At 50.6% G+C, this 18,803-nt stretch overlaps 1 protein-coding gene across 11 annotated transcripts in view; it reads right to left on the bottom strand.

Annotated features, from left to right (window-relative positions):
- Positions 1-18,803, bottom strand: part of CAPN15 (calpain 15) — a 62,196-nt gene that overhangs the window by 33,423 nt on the left and 9,970 nt on the right. For 6 of the 11 annotated variants that reach the window (XM_072878297.1, XM_072878302.1, XM_072878301.1 and 3 more), the window contains 2 exons: positions 18,727-18,779; positions 11,433-11,752 (listed from right to left, as the gene is read on the bottom strand). The exons of 2 other annotated variants lie outside the window; for them this stretch is intronic. In XM_072878297.1, the coding sequence (XP_072734398.1) occupies positions 11,433-11,608 (176 nt within the window). In that variant the 5' untranslated portion in view covers positions 11,609-11,752; positions 18,727-18,779. The remainder of the gene's footprint in view (positions 1-11,432; positions 11,753-18,726; positions 18,780-18,803) is intronic. 3 more of the 11 variants (XM_072878298.1, XM_072878299.1, XM_072878306.1) reach the window with 2 other exon arrangements.

Below are 18,803 nucleotides of genomic sequence, written 5' to 3'. Positions count from 1 at the left end.
TTGCCAGGACAAACAGCCCTTGGTGTGGGACTGTGCAGATAGATCCCCTGTGTGAACCAAATGGCAAAGACTTTGCCCTGCACACCCCACACAGGGCTATTTTCTGCCATCCTTCCCTGCACAGCCGGTAGAGGATACATGCATTCTGCATGAGAAAACAAAAGTACTTGCATGTGCAGGGTAGCACAGGTCCGTTTCCCTGGATGAAGGCCACCTTCTATTATCTTTAAGAATAGGGAACAACTTTAGATGTCACACACCTGAACAACAGCATTTGCAACTTATGCTAGTATCCCTTTTATCCCATGTTTGAGATTGTTTCACACCACTTTCCAACACACCAGGTGTTGGTACTGGAGGCTGGGGTGGGAGAAGAATTTTCCTGTTCCCATAGACTAGAGAAATGTGGGATTAAGGCAAAAGATGCTATGGGCCCATAACTAGAATGAGCCAGGGAAACCTGATGGGACTGTAAACCAGGCACACTCAGGACTTGCCCACAGCCCCTTACTCCCAGTGCAACTTCCCTCTCATGTGGGGAGGCTGGAAGAGGAGATTTACTGGTGGCCGTCAACCCGAATTGCTGCTCAGCTACGATTTATGCTGCAATTTGTAGTGCTGTTAAAATAAAATTGGAAGAGTGGTGGGGGAAGAGAAAGAGAGAACGAAAGAGAGGGGAGGGAGGGGAAATGCATCAGGAGCAACAATACAGCTCCAAAGCTGTCTGTTCCCATCTCTCACATCTCCATTGAATAAATCACCCTGCATTTCCAGCTGCTGTGCTCCAGCCTTCAGTTCCTGCAATGCTAATATCTGGGCTCACTTCACAGGGGGCACACGCAGGGTTCGGTTAATAGAAATCTGTCCATCTCCACAGCAGCTGAAGCATCAGGCTCAATGAATACAGCAGGCAGAGAATGGCACAAAAGGTCCGGGACATCCACAGGCTGGCAGCTGCTCCCAGGACTTCCAAACTGCAGCCTCCAAGGCTCCAGAGGACAGAAGAAGGGACACCCCCATCCCAGATGTCACCCCCTGCCTTCCACCTTCTCATTCCAGCACGGGTTAAACACCATTCCTACCTGCTGAGGTCAGAGGTGAGCTAAATTACCCTCTGCACCTCCAGGAGCTTGCCAGCTCTGCACACTAGATCTGCCAGAAAAAGGCTGAAGTAATGGATCAATATCCTTGCATGTACGAAGAACCACAGGATTCCCCCACCCAGACCCCCACTGACCCCTCCTCTAGGGAGAAACCAAGGAAAGATCAGAGCACCTTGCAGCTCTCAAGGAATCCTGGCTCTGCTCTGCAGGACTGGATGCTGACACATAACCTTCAAAAAAATCAAAAGCAAAACCTCTTTAGTGAACTTTAACAGAACAGCTTCCTCTCAACATCAGGGAAACTCACCCTGCCCTAAGCCAGCTGCTCTGTCCCATACTGCTGAAACCATGGAGGAAATTCAGAATTACATCCAAGGAGACTTTGGCCTTTCACCACCTTGGCATCCCTGCTCTTTACAGACAGAGCCAGGCCAACCTCGAGGATCCACACCTCATTACAGAAACCACCACCAGGCAATTTAATGAGGCGCCAAAATATCAATCCAACACTGACCATACAGGCATCAGTGAGCTATCAAGCTCTGCCACTGAAGTACCTTCTCGTGGTGCAACTGAGTCCAGTTCCTTCTTGCAAGGGAGATGGTAGAAGATGGGATCCTGTGGACAAGCTGAGTCCCACCAGCAGCAATGGATCTGTTTGCACATGTGCAGCTGACCTGTAAAGTTCACTTACGTCTCTTTCTCATGTGCCTGAACTTTAGAGGGGACAATTATCAACAGTTTCCAAGAAGGTCAGTGGGATAAAACATGCTGATCTTACTGTGGCTTGGCTGTGAATGCTTCCTCTTGCACAGTCTACTTGTCTTTTTCATTTCCTTGCACTGATGGCTTCTAGGACAGTCCTGGGCCAATCTTCAGTACCAGCATGTACATATAAAATACCCCTGGATGTGCAGAGCAGACCCAGACCTGTGCCCTCTGTGGCACAGCACCCACTGCAGACAGCGACACGGCCTCCTCCTTCAGCATGTTGTGATCCCCACCAGCCTAAACCCCCCCCTGCACCTTCCTGCTCCACTGGCACCAAGTGAAATGTGGCAGTCAACAGTGCCTCAAGGCCACTCAGAGCAGTTGCCATGTCACAGGAGATCACCCACCAGGATACCATCAGCAAACTAAGGAGCTCCTGGAGGACACAAGAGCATTGCACCACATCAGAAGCCCACCATGCTCCCACCACCCCATCAAACAAAGGTTCAACACAGGAATCCACACTTGGCCTCAGATTCAGTTTGGCATCGCTGAGCACTTTGAAAACGGTGGCTGTTTGGTCTCTCTGGCTTCTCGGAGACAGCAAGGAGGATTGGGTGGGTTATGTGGAGCTGGAGAGGCCAGGAGCAGAGCAGAACAGTGCTGTGCTGGGGCAGGCCAAGCCACACGACCACCCAGCACCCCAACCTGCTCCTTCTGTTCATGCCCCATGCTCTAGAGCTACTGCCACCTTAACTGAGCCAGCAACACATCTGGCCGACTCCTCGAGCAGTCAGTCTGGCAGTAATTACCAGGGAAGCCCCTACAAGTTATACTGTACCCTGGAGGCCTCTGGACTCGGTAATTCAGACCGTAGTACTGTTTACTGCCTCATAAAGATGACACATACTTAAGTTAGTGCTTTGACAGCTGGAATCTGGAGGATGCTCCCGGCTTGAGCACGCGCAATTAACCCTCACGTGTCCACGTGCCACAGAGAAGCATCCTGCCATTACAGCAATCCAGCAGAGGCCATGCTGGGGCTCCTCTAACAGCTCAGCATCCCTTCCCTGCAGCAGGACACAGCGCTTCCTACCAAGGAGGGCAGCTACTGCTCTTGTTTAAAGATCCTGAACCTCTTCAAGTCACACACGCTCTCACAAACAGCTCTTGGGTAACCTCAGCACACATGCTCCTCAAGGACAACCTGAAGGACATCACTGTCAACCGACGGACATGGGACAGAGAGGAGAGCAACAGCGCGCGTGCCCTGCCTGCAGCAGACTTAAACGCTGCACAAGACAGATGGGTCTTGTCAGCTGCTGTGCCCTCCCCACCACGTCACCACTGACAGCAGTCCCTCCAACAGCCACTCACACACGCACTGAGCGAGCCAGGGGCTGCAGTGCCCGCACCAGCATGCCCAGAACACACAAACCATCTAAACATTTGCTGTAGGAAAACATAACCCAAGGAAAACAGGCCATCGTGCCAAGCTTTGCTAGCAGATTCTCTAGGGGGTGCGTAAAGCAATGATGTGCCCAACGCACATCACTGCATGTGCCATGGAGGCTGCTGGGCAAGACAGCAGCAGCGTCAATGATCAGTCCGTTCTGTGCCACGGGCTGCAACCCTGCAGTTACTGCAAAAAAAATCTTTTCCACGTTTCAGAAGCACCAAGTGTTTCCACATTTGTCCCTCCCCGCAGATAGACACAACAGCTGTGGGGTAAGGCAGCAGGAGAAGCCGCAGCTCCTCAGCAGGGAAGGTTAAAGAGGACCCATTTGCTACAGTTGGTGGCACAGGTCTGATGGAAGTCCCAGTGCTGCATGGGGCACGTGCCAGCCAACACCAGAGCTCTGAATAAAAGGTGTCTCCTCCTTGGTGTCCCAAGGAATCAGGGGGAAAAATACATGTACATACATACACACACATCTATCTATCTATCTATCGTTTCACTTTTCCAAGGCATGCAGGTTAAAACCAGGTTTTCAGGAAGATGAAAGATCGTGCTTGTGTTCCCCTCCTCCCCACCCACAGCTGGGGAATGCTACCGAAGGCCAGGGTGTATGGACACCCTGTCCGCTCCACCCCACAAGGTGGAAAGAGCCAGCCTCCCAACATCTCCTTTTGCTCTAGCAAATCTAGTGAAATGCAGAAGCCCAGCTCTATGTAACTACAAGCCCCAGCGTGCGATACCACTCTGAACGCTGGGAGCAGCAGGGCTTGAACCCGTGCGTCTGGAGACAAAGCTGAGCTCTGCACTGCTCTGGGCAAGGGCAGGCGAGGCGCCTCTAGCTCCCAGCAAGCTGCCGACTTGGCAGCCTTTAAGCACCTGCAGCCCAAACTCTCATCCTCACCCCATGCACTGCCCTGACTCTCCTGCTGATTGTCCCACCGCCATCCAGAAGGGCTGCAGGCTGCATTCACACTTCACTTCAAGTTTCCTTCTGGTTTGAATGTCCTGCTGCAGCCTCATAAATGCCATCTGTAACGCAGGAGCAGCTTCTTTCTCTTCAGATCAGTTCTTCACACCTCCTCACGGTGACCTTAAGCACCTACCCCTTGCAGGGATTCAGCGATGCTTGTGGGCACGGATGCTGTGAGATGCACCGACTGGCACGGGCTGCCGGCTGCAATACTGGTGCCTTGCCAGCACCAGGCGGAGTGGGAAGGCTGGCAGGCGCGGCAGGGCGAGAAGCATGGGAAGGTGCCCAATTCAAATAAAAGCCCAGGGCAGTTTGTTGAGGAGAATGGCTGCTAAGGCACAGCTACCTGGGTGGGTTGTGGATCCCTGGGCAGGAACAGACAGATATAGCCCCAGCTTGCCAAATGCAAACAGCATCCAATCACAGCTTATCTTTCCCTTCTGTGTCCCTTGAACAACTGCCCTTCTGTTCACAGTAGCCCTGCACCGGAGGGCTGTTTCATCTGAGGGAACAAAGGCCTGCAGACGGTTCGTTCAGTACACGCTCCCCTCCGTCTCCTCCACGCACGAGCACCAGCCTCCAGCCGAGATGGGATCAACGCAGCCTTTCAGTGCCATGGCCAGCTTGAGGCCAGGCGCTTGCAGCGGGGGGTGGAGGCAGGCGAAGGGAGACTGTAGCTCTGCATGTCTTCCCCTCTCCATTTCCGAATCGCATTAGTCGGAGACCCGAGCCTAGAGCCACCACTGTCACACTGGATTAAGTTACCGGTTGGAGAAATCCAGCACGTGCCTTTGCAGCAACCGGTACCTGATAATTTTGGAGGAAAGCAATGAGCTCCAGAACAAACCCAGGAAACAGCTGGCCACTTGACAGCACTGAACAGCTCGGAGGGGAAGGGAGCTCCCTGCCCGCCCCACGGGCAGAAAGCAGGAGGCTGTTCTTGCCCTCACCCCCGTCTCACAAGCCCACAGCAGCAGGAGCATGAGGTTAATGCAGGTACATCTCCCTCCAGGACAGATGCTGCACAACATTAGGTGGACGGGCTCGTGGCTCCCACCCTAGCTCTTTTGCGTGACCCTGGGACAAAACCAAATAACCCACACACATACACTTTCCTACATTTTCTTCCTTGCGGTAGCTCAGCCGGGCTCCTGAGCTTCCTGCTGTCATCACATCCATCCATCAGGTTCTTCTGGAGGGCTGAGACCGCTTCACAGCTCCAGGCTACAGGCGGACACCTCTGAGGGGTGCAAGTGATTTGGCATGAAACACTAGACCAAGCTCCTGCCTCTGCAGCCAAAAAAGTCAAGGGAGCAATGCAGAAAGGTTGCTCTGGAAAAATCCCTGCTCTTAAGTAAGAGTAAGAATCCTCTTACTATTCTCTGCTCTTAAAAAAATAAAAACAAAAAAAAAATTCACCACCTACCAATCCCTTTCCCACACCACCCTCAACATATGTGCATCTGGAAACACGCCTGCTCCAAACAGAGCACCAAAGGGCTCTGCCAGGCCCTCCTACCTCGCATTGCCACAGCACAGAGTACAAGAGGCTGGCTTCCTTCACAGCAAAATCGCATCTCCAGGATCTCTTCCCAAAAGAGATGGAGAGGAGAGGACCATGGATCTAGGCACAGCCAAAGCTGGATGCTAACCCCTTCATGCAGCGTGGCATCATGAGACCACCAAAGCAAAATTACCCAATGCCCGCACTTGCAGAAGTACCTGAACCTACATCCCTGGGAGCAAGGGTGCTCAGCTACCGCAGGGTCAGGAGCACCCCAAAACCAGGTAAAGGTGCTGCTCTCCTTTTTTAAGGTTGGCACTATCAAAGAGACAGGTCCACTGTGCTCTCCATGCTGTGACAGCAACGCTCCAGGCAAGGGGTTCAGGCATTTCTGTTCAGATTTTAGCCAACCCCGGTGGGTAAGACAAGCACACGAGCTCTGATTGACTCCCTGCCCTGGATTTTGCCCTCTCTTTGGAGGCGGTAAACGGGCAGGCTAGCTCTGTTACCTGCACTTGTGGGAACTGGAGACGGGGAAGGTTGGGGGGCAGACGGGGAGCAAAGGGAGAGTTTGTTTGGGTACCTATTGAGAACTTCGGCCTCCCCTACTCTGTGCCATCCTCCAAGTTCTTCACGGCTCCAGAGCTATAAATAGCCTCAATTTAAACAACTAAGAGGCTTTGTGAGCGAGCAGACTGCTGGAGCAGCCAGCATGGAAAGCGGATGGGCAGGACTGGAAGCCTCAGGCAGATGAAACAGCATACCATGCTGCCAACTCCTTGGCACTGCACACTTTCTTGAGTAAGATGTTATTCCAGCTGCCGCGTGCTTTGGTGAGAACTGGCAAGCAAACAGTTACAAGCCCAATGTTCCCATCAAGCAGGTATCCACGACAACTTGCAGCATCATTGCTCCACCAAATCCCAGCTGAACTTCGATGCCACAACAATTTCCAGAGGGAGCACAACCCACACAGGGACACATCCACCTCATTGCAGCACCTGGGGAACACGGGCTCCACTCTGGTGTGATGAAGAGGCATGACCTGAATATCAGAGCTGACATTAGTACCCCTGTGGTTCGGAAGAGTGGTCTCTTTTTCCCTCCTCATCCCTTCTCTGTGGATATAGAGTTAGAGCAGATTTTGGCTATCCCCAGCTTTTTCACAGCCACACATCTCTGTTCTTCACATAGAGGCTCAGGAGGGGAGTTGGACCAGCTAGACCCCAGAGGTCCCTTCCAACCTCAACGAGTCTGTGATTCTTGCAAGGTGCAGAATCATCTCTCTGAGCACACCCAAAACCAAGCAGGTTGCAGATAAAAACCAGGGAACTGTGCCTGCCCCAACCCACAGCCCCATCCCCAGCTCTGTCAGGGTAACTCCACTCCAAAGAGCACGGACACTGGCCCACCCAGGCTGTCAGACCTCCTGAGGCTGATGCCTGACCTGAGGTCTGACGACAGAAAACAGAAGCAGGGAAACCCTGCAGAGTCACCTGACGCTTTACCACTAGCTTTTCTTCCCTGCCATCTCCCTTCTCCTCTGGGCCTTGCCTTCCCCAATAAGTAACACATCCTCTAGATACCAGCTCTGCTTATGCTGCACTCAGAGGTGAAGTACCACAACACAGGAGGGAGGGAAGGAGCTGCACACAACTGCACTCCTCCTCCATATGGCTCCCTGCCACTCATCATGCCACTGTCCCCTTATTAACATCTCCACCAGCCTCAAGATGGCTCAAAGGCCCCGAGACAGGAGTCTGTGATGCTACCCAGCAGTTCTGACTTGTTTCTTTTCACACATTTAAGCCATGGCATTCACAAACACTAAGGTCACAGATGCCCCACTCTGGGTTTCTCTCCTGAATTAAGTGGTGCTTCTGGGGACTGGGGGGGGGGTGCAGCAAGTGCCCTCCCACCAGCTGCCAACAACAAAAGCAGGTCTCCTCGCTTCCCTCTAAAAGTGGAGGGATTTATATATTTTTAGCATTTAAGGAAAAAGAAAAAAAAAAAAGGAAAGATTCTGTTCCTCCCTCCACAGCCATTGAGGCCCAGAGGTATTTCATTCTGAAGCGGCTTTTATAGAAAAATACAAAGCCTTTGCAGAATGCTGCGGGAAACCCCACAAAATGTATAGTCTCTGTAAAAGGAAGGAGCTCAGAGAGCTTCAGCCAAGTGGTGGGCAGAGACGCTTAGATTCAGCCGCACAGATCCTGCAACACTTTCCCCAAAAAGCCTCTCCTGAGCGGAGCAAACTCAAGCAATTCTCAGTGCTATGAACCTTTCACAAGACATCCAAAGTGCTCCGCAACCCAGGAGTCCTACCAGCCCACCAGCCTGGTGCGAACATGTACGCAGCTCTGGCAGAGACCTCACTGAAAGGGCCACAGCAACACAGCAGGTCCAGCAGGGAAGAGCCCCATCTCTCTGATGGTCCCATCAAGGTCCCATTCACCTCTGGGTCCCATCAAGAATTTGACCAGGATAGGACCCTGTTGTCCCTCTTTATGAACACTGGGGAATGAAGACCAGGTGAACAGAAACACTCCCCTAAATCTCAGCTGGGAGACAGTTCAGTGCCCTAATTCCCTCCTTACACCTTACAGATGTGGAAGGATGCACACTGAAGAGCTGCCACCGCCACTTCCAGCAGCAGCAGGAGAAGCCACCACGAGCCCATGGCTCCCAAACCAGCATCAACAATGGAGCTATGTCCTGCCGCCAGCACCCGCACTTGTGGCACTGCACCTTGCTGCTCTCAGCTTCATGAAGGGTTTGGCACGTCAGGAAGCTCGGCCGCAATGGGTCTGCAGGCTCAGCTGAAGGCTGTCATCCAACAACAGCCCAGGCCAAGCATCTTTAAGCATATGAGCAAGGAGGAGCCCAAGGGGACTTGTAACTAAGCCAGAATTTGTCTGGCTACACACAGCTACCAAAGATCTTTGCCCTTGCAGATATTTCAGCAATAAGATCCCTCTAACAAACATGCATATAACACTCGGTACCTCTACTCTTTAAGTAGCTATGTCCTTCTGGCACGCTGGGGAAGGCAGGGACATGCTCCTGTTTAAAAGGTGGGATGCTGACACATAGAAAGAGGCTGTGCAGCCTGGTCCAGAAGAGACCAGGGACTCAAATCTGGATGTCACAAGTCTACTGCTTCTACCATTAAGGCCCTTTTTCTTCTCCCTCGTGTCCACCTGTCTTCAGCAGACAGGGAACTCCAGACCACCAGCCTCACCCAGGCAACAGGAGACAATGCAGCCTCCTCCCAGCTTCTAAAGCCTTGAAAGCCAAACAGCACTGATTTCCTCCCTTATTCCCACCCCACCATGAGGGAAGCCTCCCCCAATTCCCCCACCAAGTTCAGACCGAAGTCACTCATGAAGAACTCACGTCCCTGTTTTCCTGCCAAGGAAGGTCTGCATTCATCCTCGAGACAGACCAGAGCAGGCTTGGCTCTGTGCCGCTCTAGAGCGGCCAAAGCATTATCAGCTCTGAAGGCAGCCACAGACAGGGACAGGAAATCAGCAGGAAAAGCACAGTCTATCCCAAAACTCCTGTCCAGCCTCAAATTGACTCCCCAGTACTCCACTTCCTTCCTGCGCTACAGGACTCCAGGGACGAGGACATTCAGAGGCAGGGCTACCTACCCTGACTTGTTCTGTTGACTTAATTTTTTTTAAAGGAATATATTTATCTGTTCCTCTCCGGAAACCAATCATCTGCTGCTTCTTCACCCTGTCGTTTCACCCGTCTCGCCATGGGAACCACAGGTACTTTGATGCCTGACAGCCTGGCTGATCTCAGCAGGTCTTTTGAACCCACTTCCATAATCACTGCCTAAAGCAGGTTCTTCCCACGCAATTCACTGCTCAGTGAATCATGGCCAGTGATTTTCCTGTCTCCAGGAACCATGCGGCACTTAGCAGGGATGAGTTCTCTTCTCCCTTTAGCAGGGGAAATGCATAATTATCAGAAAAACCACTCCTGTCCTAACAGGACACTGGCTTTATCTCTACCGAGACCAGCAGTTCCTGTTCTTGCCCCAACATCCGCTCCACCACGAAGGCTGGTTGTTCAGGAAATTTATTTCCAGGTGTCAAGATTTCACTTAGTTTCTCAAGCTCCTCCAAGCTACAGACTTCAAATCACAAGCAGTCTCAGCTGGCATACACAAGGCTGCAGAGACACAACCTTTCCAGTGCCCAGTGCCAGCTTTGCACTGGAAGCTCCTAAATCTCAGTGCTGGCTGTGCACGGGCATACCAGGGTATTCATCTGTGAGCAGTCGACACCTTCCCCAGCTCTTCAAGGCAACCGGGGAAAGAGCAGCAGTCTGGAAGGAATAAATCTGCAGGAAGGACCCAGCTCTGTTCACAGGATCCCTCTAAACTAGAGGGGACAAACCTACACTGCGCAGACTGCCAACCAGAACTGGGGGTCAGCCCCAAAGGTTGGTACACACAGCAACAGATGTTGGGAACTGCACAAAATAGCCTTTACAAAGGCCTCTTGGGCATTGCTAGCAACTCAAGCCCACAATTGAGAGCAAAGACAACAGCTAATTGGTTTCACACTGTTACCAGCTCAACAAGGAAACCCAAGACAGGGCTACAAAGGAGCAAAGCGTGACATCGCTTGCCTCGGAGCCTCCTGGAGTTGTGCACCAGACACCGTGAAGCAGATTCCAGGACTCGCAGCAGCAGAAAGGCAAGAAAACAAGGACTACACGACAGATACTACATGACCATCACAGCAAACGCCTCCAGTGGAAAGCCACAACAGCTCGGGGACACTCAGAAGCAAGCAGCTATTCCTAAAAGACTAGCGGCTCCAAACAGACTCAAGCAAGTACAAACACCCAACCAGGCTGGAATCTACACAAAGCAGGCATTAGGCAAAGGCTCAGATATTATTAGCACAAAACACGGCAGCCTCTGTAGCCAAGCCCCCGGGCAGAGGATTTTTAGATGCTTTTGACATACCTCTCAACCTGTCAGAGACTGAATGCAGGACACCAGCCCTCTAAAATGAAGAAAAATTCTTCACCGCAAGTGGCTGATGGGGAAGGGGCAGAGGCAATGACTCAGAGACACACCTGAGGTGCTGATTTCATCGAGGAGGGATAGAAACTGAGGGTTGGAAACACTGAGCTCTTTTTCAGAGTAATTCTGTTTTCATGTGTTTCATTCGCCTGGATGTGGTATTCAAAGTGTTTCACTGCTTTTGCATGAAAACAGCTGCCCTTGCTCTTTTGAGTTCAGAAACTCTTGCTACTTATTGCCACCCAACCTGGAGTCACGATCCTCCATCTGTGACACCTACAGTGTAGTTGGGAGGTCAGAAAGAAGAGAAGCCACGAGAACATGGCAAACTTGTTAAAGGAACTGAGATCCCATTCCCAGGCAGCCACCTTCACAATTTAGGTGAGTGAGGAAGAGCTGTGATGAGTCCTGCAGTCTACTTTGCAGGAGACATCAGCAGCCCTGTAAAAAGGACATGGCCTGGCATCACTCAAATTGGTGGAAATTTGGCTCTAGCTTTCACGAGGAATTGAACTGAGCCTCTGAATGAAAGGACCCAACACCCGATAGGATGCAAAGCAACTTATTTCCCAAATGCACTGCCCCGGATTCAAGCTGAGAGGTAAGCAGGTAAGCAGGCTCCTTCCCCTCCTCCTTACCTTCGCACCCGGTGGTGTAAATGCTGATGCTGCCGTGTTATAAGGGCACTTTCCCAAACAGGGCCACTGTGACTACTCCTATACCAGCTCACGGCTGGGTGCCCCGGGTAGGGTGCGCTAGTGAAGCCATGGTCCGACTCCGTCTCTGCGGCCAGCGATGAGGCAGAGCTCCCCATGGTTCCCCCCTACCCAGGCCACGCTGAGATTTATCCTAGGTTAGGTCCAAGCCAGTGGCGCAGGCAGTTCGGGTGGAATAGGCGAGGTGCTGCGGCATGGGCTGCTGTAAAGATCCCAACACACTGGAGAAAGGAAGGTCGATTCTGATCAAGAGTTAAAAAAATAAAAGAGAAAGGGGAAAAAAAGGAAAGAAAAAGAGAGAAAGATAAGGTATGATAAGCAACAACCCTCCATTTTTAGAAGCCTATTAATGCATGCTCTGACCAGGATCCCCATCCCAGCACTTACTGGGATGAGAAGGGCCATTTCACTGAATCCAGCTTTTACTGTCTGGAGACAGGGAGTACAGGGCCTCTAGAAGAGGCTCTCCCCAGTTAAGCCCCAGATATGGGGAAGCAGCCCGACTAGCAGAGGAAAGCACACCAGAGCCCAGCAGAAAGCCCTTGCCACCATGGTAAAGGAGCAGAAAAGGGGCAAGCAAGCCTCACTCGGAGCCCAAACCAGCAGCCCTTGGGAATCACACACACAAAAGGTTATTCTGAAAGCTCCAGGCTCTGACCGGTACACCAGGTTTTTAGTTACCTCAGCTACGAGGAGTACGACTTGATGGCTTGTATGCGGTGAGGAGATTTTATTTTTTTTGTATGTAAAATAAAATATCCCTCTTTTCCTGTTCCCCACTAACACCACTGTAAGGCTGAAAACAGACAGACTGGGTACCTGCACAAGTATTTTTTCTGTGACTATTTCACACAGTGCAATGAAATACTTTCTTTCAGCTCATGCCAATTTTTAGCTGATACTGAGCATCCCCCTACCCTCAAAAGCAGGTTTGGGGCTTTGACAGTTCTTCCTTTTCTCCGTCTCTCTCTCCTACTGTTTAGAATTTATTCTTTGAGCATCCTCACAGTTAAACCACAGAAACATTTCGTGTCCACTAGTATACAAAGAGGTTTAAATGTACACATGTCTCTCCTTAAAGGAAAAAGGCACAGAAATCTGGATGTGTGTCAGGAGGAATGGATCAAGGGAACATTTAAGAGAGCAAAAAAGAAGAAACGAGGAAGAAAAAAAAAATTAGCACAGCTGAGCTTATTCAATTACCCACCAGGATTTATAGAGATGAATGAACTGTAGAAGGACCTTTGCGAAGAAACTACTTTGTGTAGTAAAAAGGCTGAAACAAAGACTCCTAAAATACAGTTTTTCAATCCCAGGATTGTTCTAAGGGATCAAGAAAGGCCTCGATAGATAACAGACTCTTGAATGTGGCAGCTCAAGGAGCAGGTGCAGTTTTGCTATGAGCTTAATACTGGAATGTGCCGGCATTAGGCCATTAGCTGGAGAATGTTAACTGCTCTGTCGTGGTCTCTTCTCTGCAACCTGCAAAGCGTGGACTAACAAAATAAAACTGAAAAAAAGCCCCCAAGAACACAATTTTCCCTACCTTGATTTCCTTGTTTTAATGGCTCTGCCTAACTGCTGTGCATCAGCCAACCCATCTCCACACTTTGCTTCCTGCTACCTGCCCAACAGCAAGATTTCACTGATTTTTGCAGATCCAGCCAAAATGGATCTGGCACTTCCCTCTCATTTCCTGCTATTCAAGCAGTTAATTTGTAACAAATATGATTTTCTGGCTAAATGAAAGCCATGTGATGTGAGGGGAAGAGTATTTCTAAGTATCATCAGCTCAAGTCTAACTGGAGACATCAGTTGTCCCACACCTACGGCATCTCTGGCTGTTCTGCCGCAGCCCTTGACGGCTCCCCCATAGCGAGCGCTGTACGTGCTCCAGCAGCCATGCTGCACAGCGGCAGCAAAGGCATGGGGGATGCAACTAAGAGACCTGCTAGAAGAACAAACTCCGTCTCTCACCTCAAGACTTGGTTTCTACCATGATAAAGTAAATAAAGGCAAGATGGATAGAAACACAGCCCCGTACAGTTCACCACAGGCTGAGTGAAACAGAAGGCAGGATGCTCAGTCAGTTAATAGCCTTTTTCCCACCTTGAGCAGAGCTAAACTGCCAAATAAAGCAATTCCACAGGCTGGTTCAAGACCACTTCCTCAGCTGACTCTCAAGCTGGAAAAGCAGAACCCTTTGCTTCCTCCTCCTACACAGAGAAACGCCAGTTTTAGCTCACCACAACAGGCGAGAGACATGCCTGCTGTCCGCATTACTGCTGGCTCCCAACGTGTTGCTTGTGTCTTGGCCCGTCCTCCTCTGCCAGGTCTGCACCAGGGAGTCTGAGCAGGCAGCTCAACGAAAACGCTCTGCACGGAGAGGAGAGGCTGGGAGTCCTGCTTTAAAGCAGCGCAGTAAAACCCTGTGGTGGGTGGAGCTGGGGAGAGGAAGGGATCTATAAATAGGTGGAGGATAACCTAGCTAAGTCGTAGTGATCTCCAAGACTGTCTGGTCTAAGTGGGCTGCTTGGCTACGAGTGCTGCGTGAAATCGGATTTCTCCAGGCAAAGCAGTAAATCCTTTTCTTCAGGGTCACCCCTCATGCCAGGTGAGAGCAGCCAATGAACAATATTTAGGGGGGAACGTTGGCCCAAGGAGCGGAGAGGGCAAACCTGTTCGAAAACAGGAGGAGCGGCAGCATTACAGCTCAATATAAAGCATGTACGTGCTCGCCATGCTGAGACAGAAAACGCCTTTGGCTAACTCTAAGCAAATGAAGAGCCTGCAAGAAGAAAAGGTGAGAATGAAAACTATACTCTAGCAAGGGAAGGGGTCACTTAAAGAAGCCTACAAAGAAGAAAGCCTCTCTGGAAGCACCCAGCCTTATTTTTGAGGAACTTCTCCCACCAGGCAGGGAGAAGCCCCAGGAGATGCCCTGCAGGCACATCGCCCGTGCTGAACCAGGGAGGCTTCAGCCGCAGAAGGGGAGCAAACTGCCAAGAGCTCCTCTGCCTTGGCAGGAGGGAGCAGGATTTTCCTCCTAATTAATAAAGCACTGCTTCCACCTATCTAATCAGGAGAGGAAGCAACAATGTGAACAGATTGAAGTGTCTTGAGAAGGGTGGATCTCACTCATGGAAATTAACAGTTAAGCACCTTAGCAAGATGCTGAGTTTGGATTTTGTTTTTTTGCCCCTTGCAGCTGCAATAATTACCAGGTTTCAACTGATGCTGTTTATCTGCTCCCAAAATATTGCTTCCAAAATAAAACCGGATTTCATCTTTCCACCCCCAACCCACTCGTACCCACTTACCCTGACCTGTTGTACTTGATGCAGACCCTTCCTCAAACTGCCCCACCAGCACCCTGAGCAGCAGGCACTTACAGCGAGTTCAGGACAGCAGAGCTTTCCCATGGAGGTTCCTCCTGCTGCCAGGACCGCAGAGCAGTTGCCTGGATGCTTCCAGATAAACCCTATTCCTCAACAGTAGTCCGTAGTGCTGACCCTTTGGGCCCCAGCTCTTCTGTCACGCTGCCCACAGTGAAGCAGGCAGGAAGGGTGGGGAATCTGGGCCTGCCCAACCCCCTTTCCTTCCCTCTGGCTCCAAAGAAGGTTTTGGCTCCGAAGAGAGAACAAAAAAAAAAAAAAAGAAAAAAGGGAACTAGCCCACATGTTTCAATGTATCTAGGAAGCTGCAGGATCAACTTTTCCTAGGATCCTCCTAGGATCAGCCCCAAGCTCTTCCCTTTGGCATGCAGCAGGAAAAAGAGATAGAGGTCCCTGGAGCTGCTCCAGCCCACTGAGGAAACCAGTGAGGCAGACTGACCCCAGCTGGTCCCGTGTGCAGAAGCCCCCTCCTTCTGATGGGATATCCCCCACACTCCTTTTCTTATTAATTTATTCATCCATGCAAGCTAGCTGAGCTCCTGCCTGAGTTTTCCAACCTCTCTTGGTTCTCAGCCTCCCAGACTCAGGGACAAGACCTCATCACTTCATTAATTCCTCCACTCCCCCAGCCTATAAAGTCACCTCTGAGCTACTCCCTTGCTCCAGGGAAGGTCCAGGAATGAAAACACAGCCACCTCACACACCAGACAGCTCTTGTCTTAGGTGCCGGGCCAGCAGCTGGCCCAGAAGAGGGCATACCATGTACCTGGGGGAAAAACATCCCTCAAAGCTGTGCCCAGAGGAAGCCATGTAGCAGGAGGCTTAATTCTAGGACTGAAGCTCCAAGTACCAGCCCTTCTGTTCCCTCTGCTGTGTGAACTTCCCCACCTGGGGGCTGACTGAGACATGCTGGGACCTGGTACCACCCTCAACAGCAAAGGAGAAGCTCTCTACACTCACTCACATGCAACCTGCTGCTTGCAGGGAGAAATAAGGGTTCCTGAAGAGCTCTGAATGTCCAGTCCCCACACACAGCCCTGGCAGGAGCAGCCTCCTCTCTGGAGGCTGCAGGACGTAACTCACACATCCTAAAAACAAAGTAGTTCAGGGGCAGATGAGTGCAGCTGGAGGAGCTGTGGTTGCCTTGGGGCACCAAGCTGGAGGAGACCACTTCATATATCTTGAAGACATGGCCCTCTACCACTCTCGCCACCATGCACAGGAGGAGATCTCTCCACCTACCACCAAAGGAGACACATGCTTACAGGGGTCCAGGGTAAGCAGGGAACAGTGTGCAGGGATGGGTAAGGTACACAGCATGAGACATGTCAGCGTTAGAAGGTTATAAAGTCACAGAGGAGGACTGGCACAGGACAGCTAAAGAAGGATGCAGAGTGGAGGCCTGATGGTGTGTCATGCCAACCAAGGAAGGAAAAAAAGCTCAAGCATTTGTGTGCACAGCAAATGACACATAGCCGGGCTCCCTGCTCTGCAGGGCAGGGTGGCAGAACCTGAGGACGTGCAAAGCCAGGTACTGGCACCAAGCAGAGCATGACTTGTATTCACCAGGCTGAGAAGACCCCACTAAAAGGAGTAACCCCAGGGGAGGAAGGGAGAACAATTGCTCTTTTTCCACAGGGCAGGGGGGAAAGAGCAGACAAGCAACAAGACATCCACCTCAGACAGATGCAGGACAGATTGAAATCCAAGATGCTAAACACTGACCCAATGAGAGCTCTACGGCTCAAGTGCAGCAAGAGATCCCATGGTCACCCCTGGGACCCCTTTTGCAAAGCAGCCAAGCAAACTGGAATGCTCCATGCTGAGCAGGTGTCTTGCACAAAGCTGGTGTCCTGGTGACAAGAAACAAAGTTTTGCTGCTCTTTCTTTCTGTCCTCACCTGCCAAGCCAGCACTACAAGGCAGCCCAAGTGCTGCAGTCTTGGCAGGAAATTAAGGTGTCAGCAAGTTCCAGTTCCTTGCAAAGCTTCTGGCAGGGAGGGGTGGGAAGGTACCTCCAAGGACAGACTGAGGCATAGGTATAACCGGAAGGACAGGCCAGAGGTTGGCACACTCATCTGGGACGTGGGAGGCTTTTTCAGCCCTCATGCTCTACCACAGAGCTTCCCGTGTGACTCGGGGCATAGTTCTGCGACTCAGAAAGCACTGCCCTACCTCCCAGGGCCAAGAAGTCTTCAGGTTCGCAAGGCACTAGGATGACAGGCAGTGCGCAAGCACTGCAAATGGGAGGACAGGGAAAATGGAGAGGAGGGTAAAACTTACCCAAATGTTGTTATGGGGCAACAGGGCTGAAAGAAGAGAGGTAAGTCAGATGTTCTGGCCTTAGAGGAAATCTAGGGGACTGGAAGCTGCAAATGAGCCATTTTCCAAATCATGGTGAGAAACAACATTGCTGCACTACTTGCGGAGAGATCATTAGATGAAATCAGCTGCCTGGAAACAGATTTCCAGGTGGGCTATTAATGAGGTAACAAGATAATTTAACCTGGAGTCCTAGACCAGTGCAGGACAGGACCTCACGCTTCATGCTACGCTTTAGCAAAGTCCAGAACAGCAGCACATTTTTCTGGCCATGGACATTAACATGCAAAGGCAAGCTCAAGGATCTTTACCTTCTTTCAGCTGCCTTGAAACTGGTTCTGGCCCAACTTTAACACTGAAGAAACTCATACACAGCAGCTGAGTTGGGCTGAGCTGTATTTAATGCCCAGTACTGACTCTTCATAAGTATGCGGGCAGAGGAAGAGGTGTCCAAAGCCTGAAGCAAAAGATTGATAGGGGAAGTAGATTTATTGTAGAGCCAGCTTAGCCACAAAGCAACTGGCGTCAAAGTCTGAAAAAAAGTTTCCTCTTCTCCCTTGCACAGGACACTGTAAACCAGTGATAGATTATCCAGTGAGCTACTGGAAATCTATCAGTGTCACTTTGAGAGAGGGGATTATACAGACCTGAAAGGGCAATCAACATCTTAATTACAAGCTAGGGGGAGAAAAAGAGGGAGAAGCAGTGGACAGGAAGGTTTCTTCAAAATAAGGGTTAACTTCAAAACCCATCTCCATTGACAACTGAAGAGCAGGAAGGTCCTTTTCTGAATAAGCATGAAAACACAAAGGCACTGCCAAAGCAGGGTCTGAATGTACACACATTTAAAAAAAAAAAAAAGAAAACCAAATCTCTAAAACCCTAGTGCTCTATTAAGTCAATTAACATTGCTTCAACGAAGTGCAACGAGCCGCTTGTATCCTCCAGTTTACTAGCCAATTGTGGCTGGCTTTTGAGTGCAGTGTTAACAAAAACGTGTGTGGGCTGGCATGGTTTGTCTCATTAGCAACATCGAGGTAATGCCACAGAAAGAAAGACAAGGGGAAGAAACAAAACAAGACAAGCCACAGCATCCAATCTTGGGAAGCTTTACCAGAAGATCTAGTTTCCAGATCTTTTCCTCCCTGTATTTATAATCCTTGTAAGAGAGTTCTGTTATCCTACTCAGCCCACAGACTGCCCCAGCTACAAAACATGCCAGGCTGAAAAATCACCTCGACAGACTGCCTGCTGAGACCAGTTGCATTATAAAAACAGAAAGCTTTTACTTGCCTGCTACCAATATGCTATAGATTTAATGGGAAGTAGCATAAGCAGGGATGCTTTGCAGGAAGAACACACACACAGGACTCTTGCCAGGAAAAATGCGTCTTGAGTAACACATGTGCTCTTAGTTTCCTCTTTTTTTCAGAAAGGTTTAACTACACTCTGGGTTACCCAGCAGCAATAAAACATTTTTTTCCCCCCTTTCTCACTTACAGCAGAGTGTTGATTGGTAAACAGCAGATCTTCCTGTCTGAGGCTGTGCCAGCCTGTGCAGAACAGAACTGTTGTTA

This window comes from Ciconia boyciana, chromosome 13, assembly GCF_034638445.1.
Source record: "Ciconia boyciana chromosome 13, ASM3463844v1, whole genome shotgun sequence".
Lineage (NCBI taxonomy): Eukaryota > Metazoa > Chordata > Aves > Ciconiiformes > Ciconiidae > Ciconia > Ciconia boyciana.
Note: the sequence above shows the minus strand (reverse complement) of the source record. Positions and strands in the feature narration are given on the sequence as shown.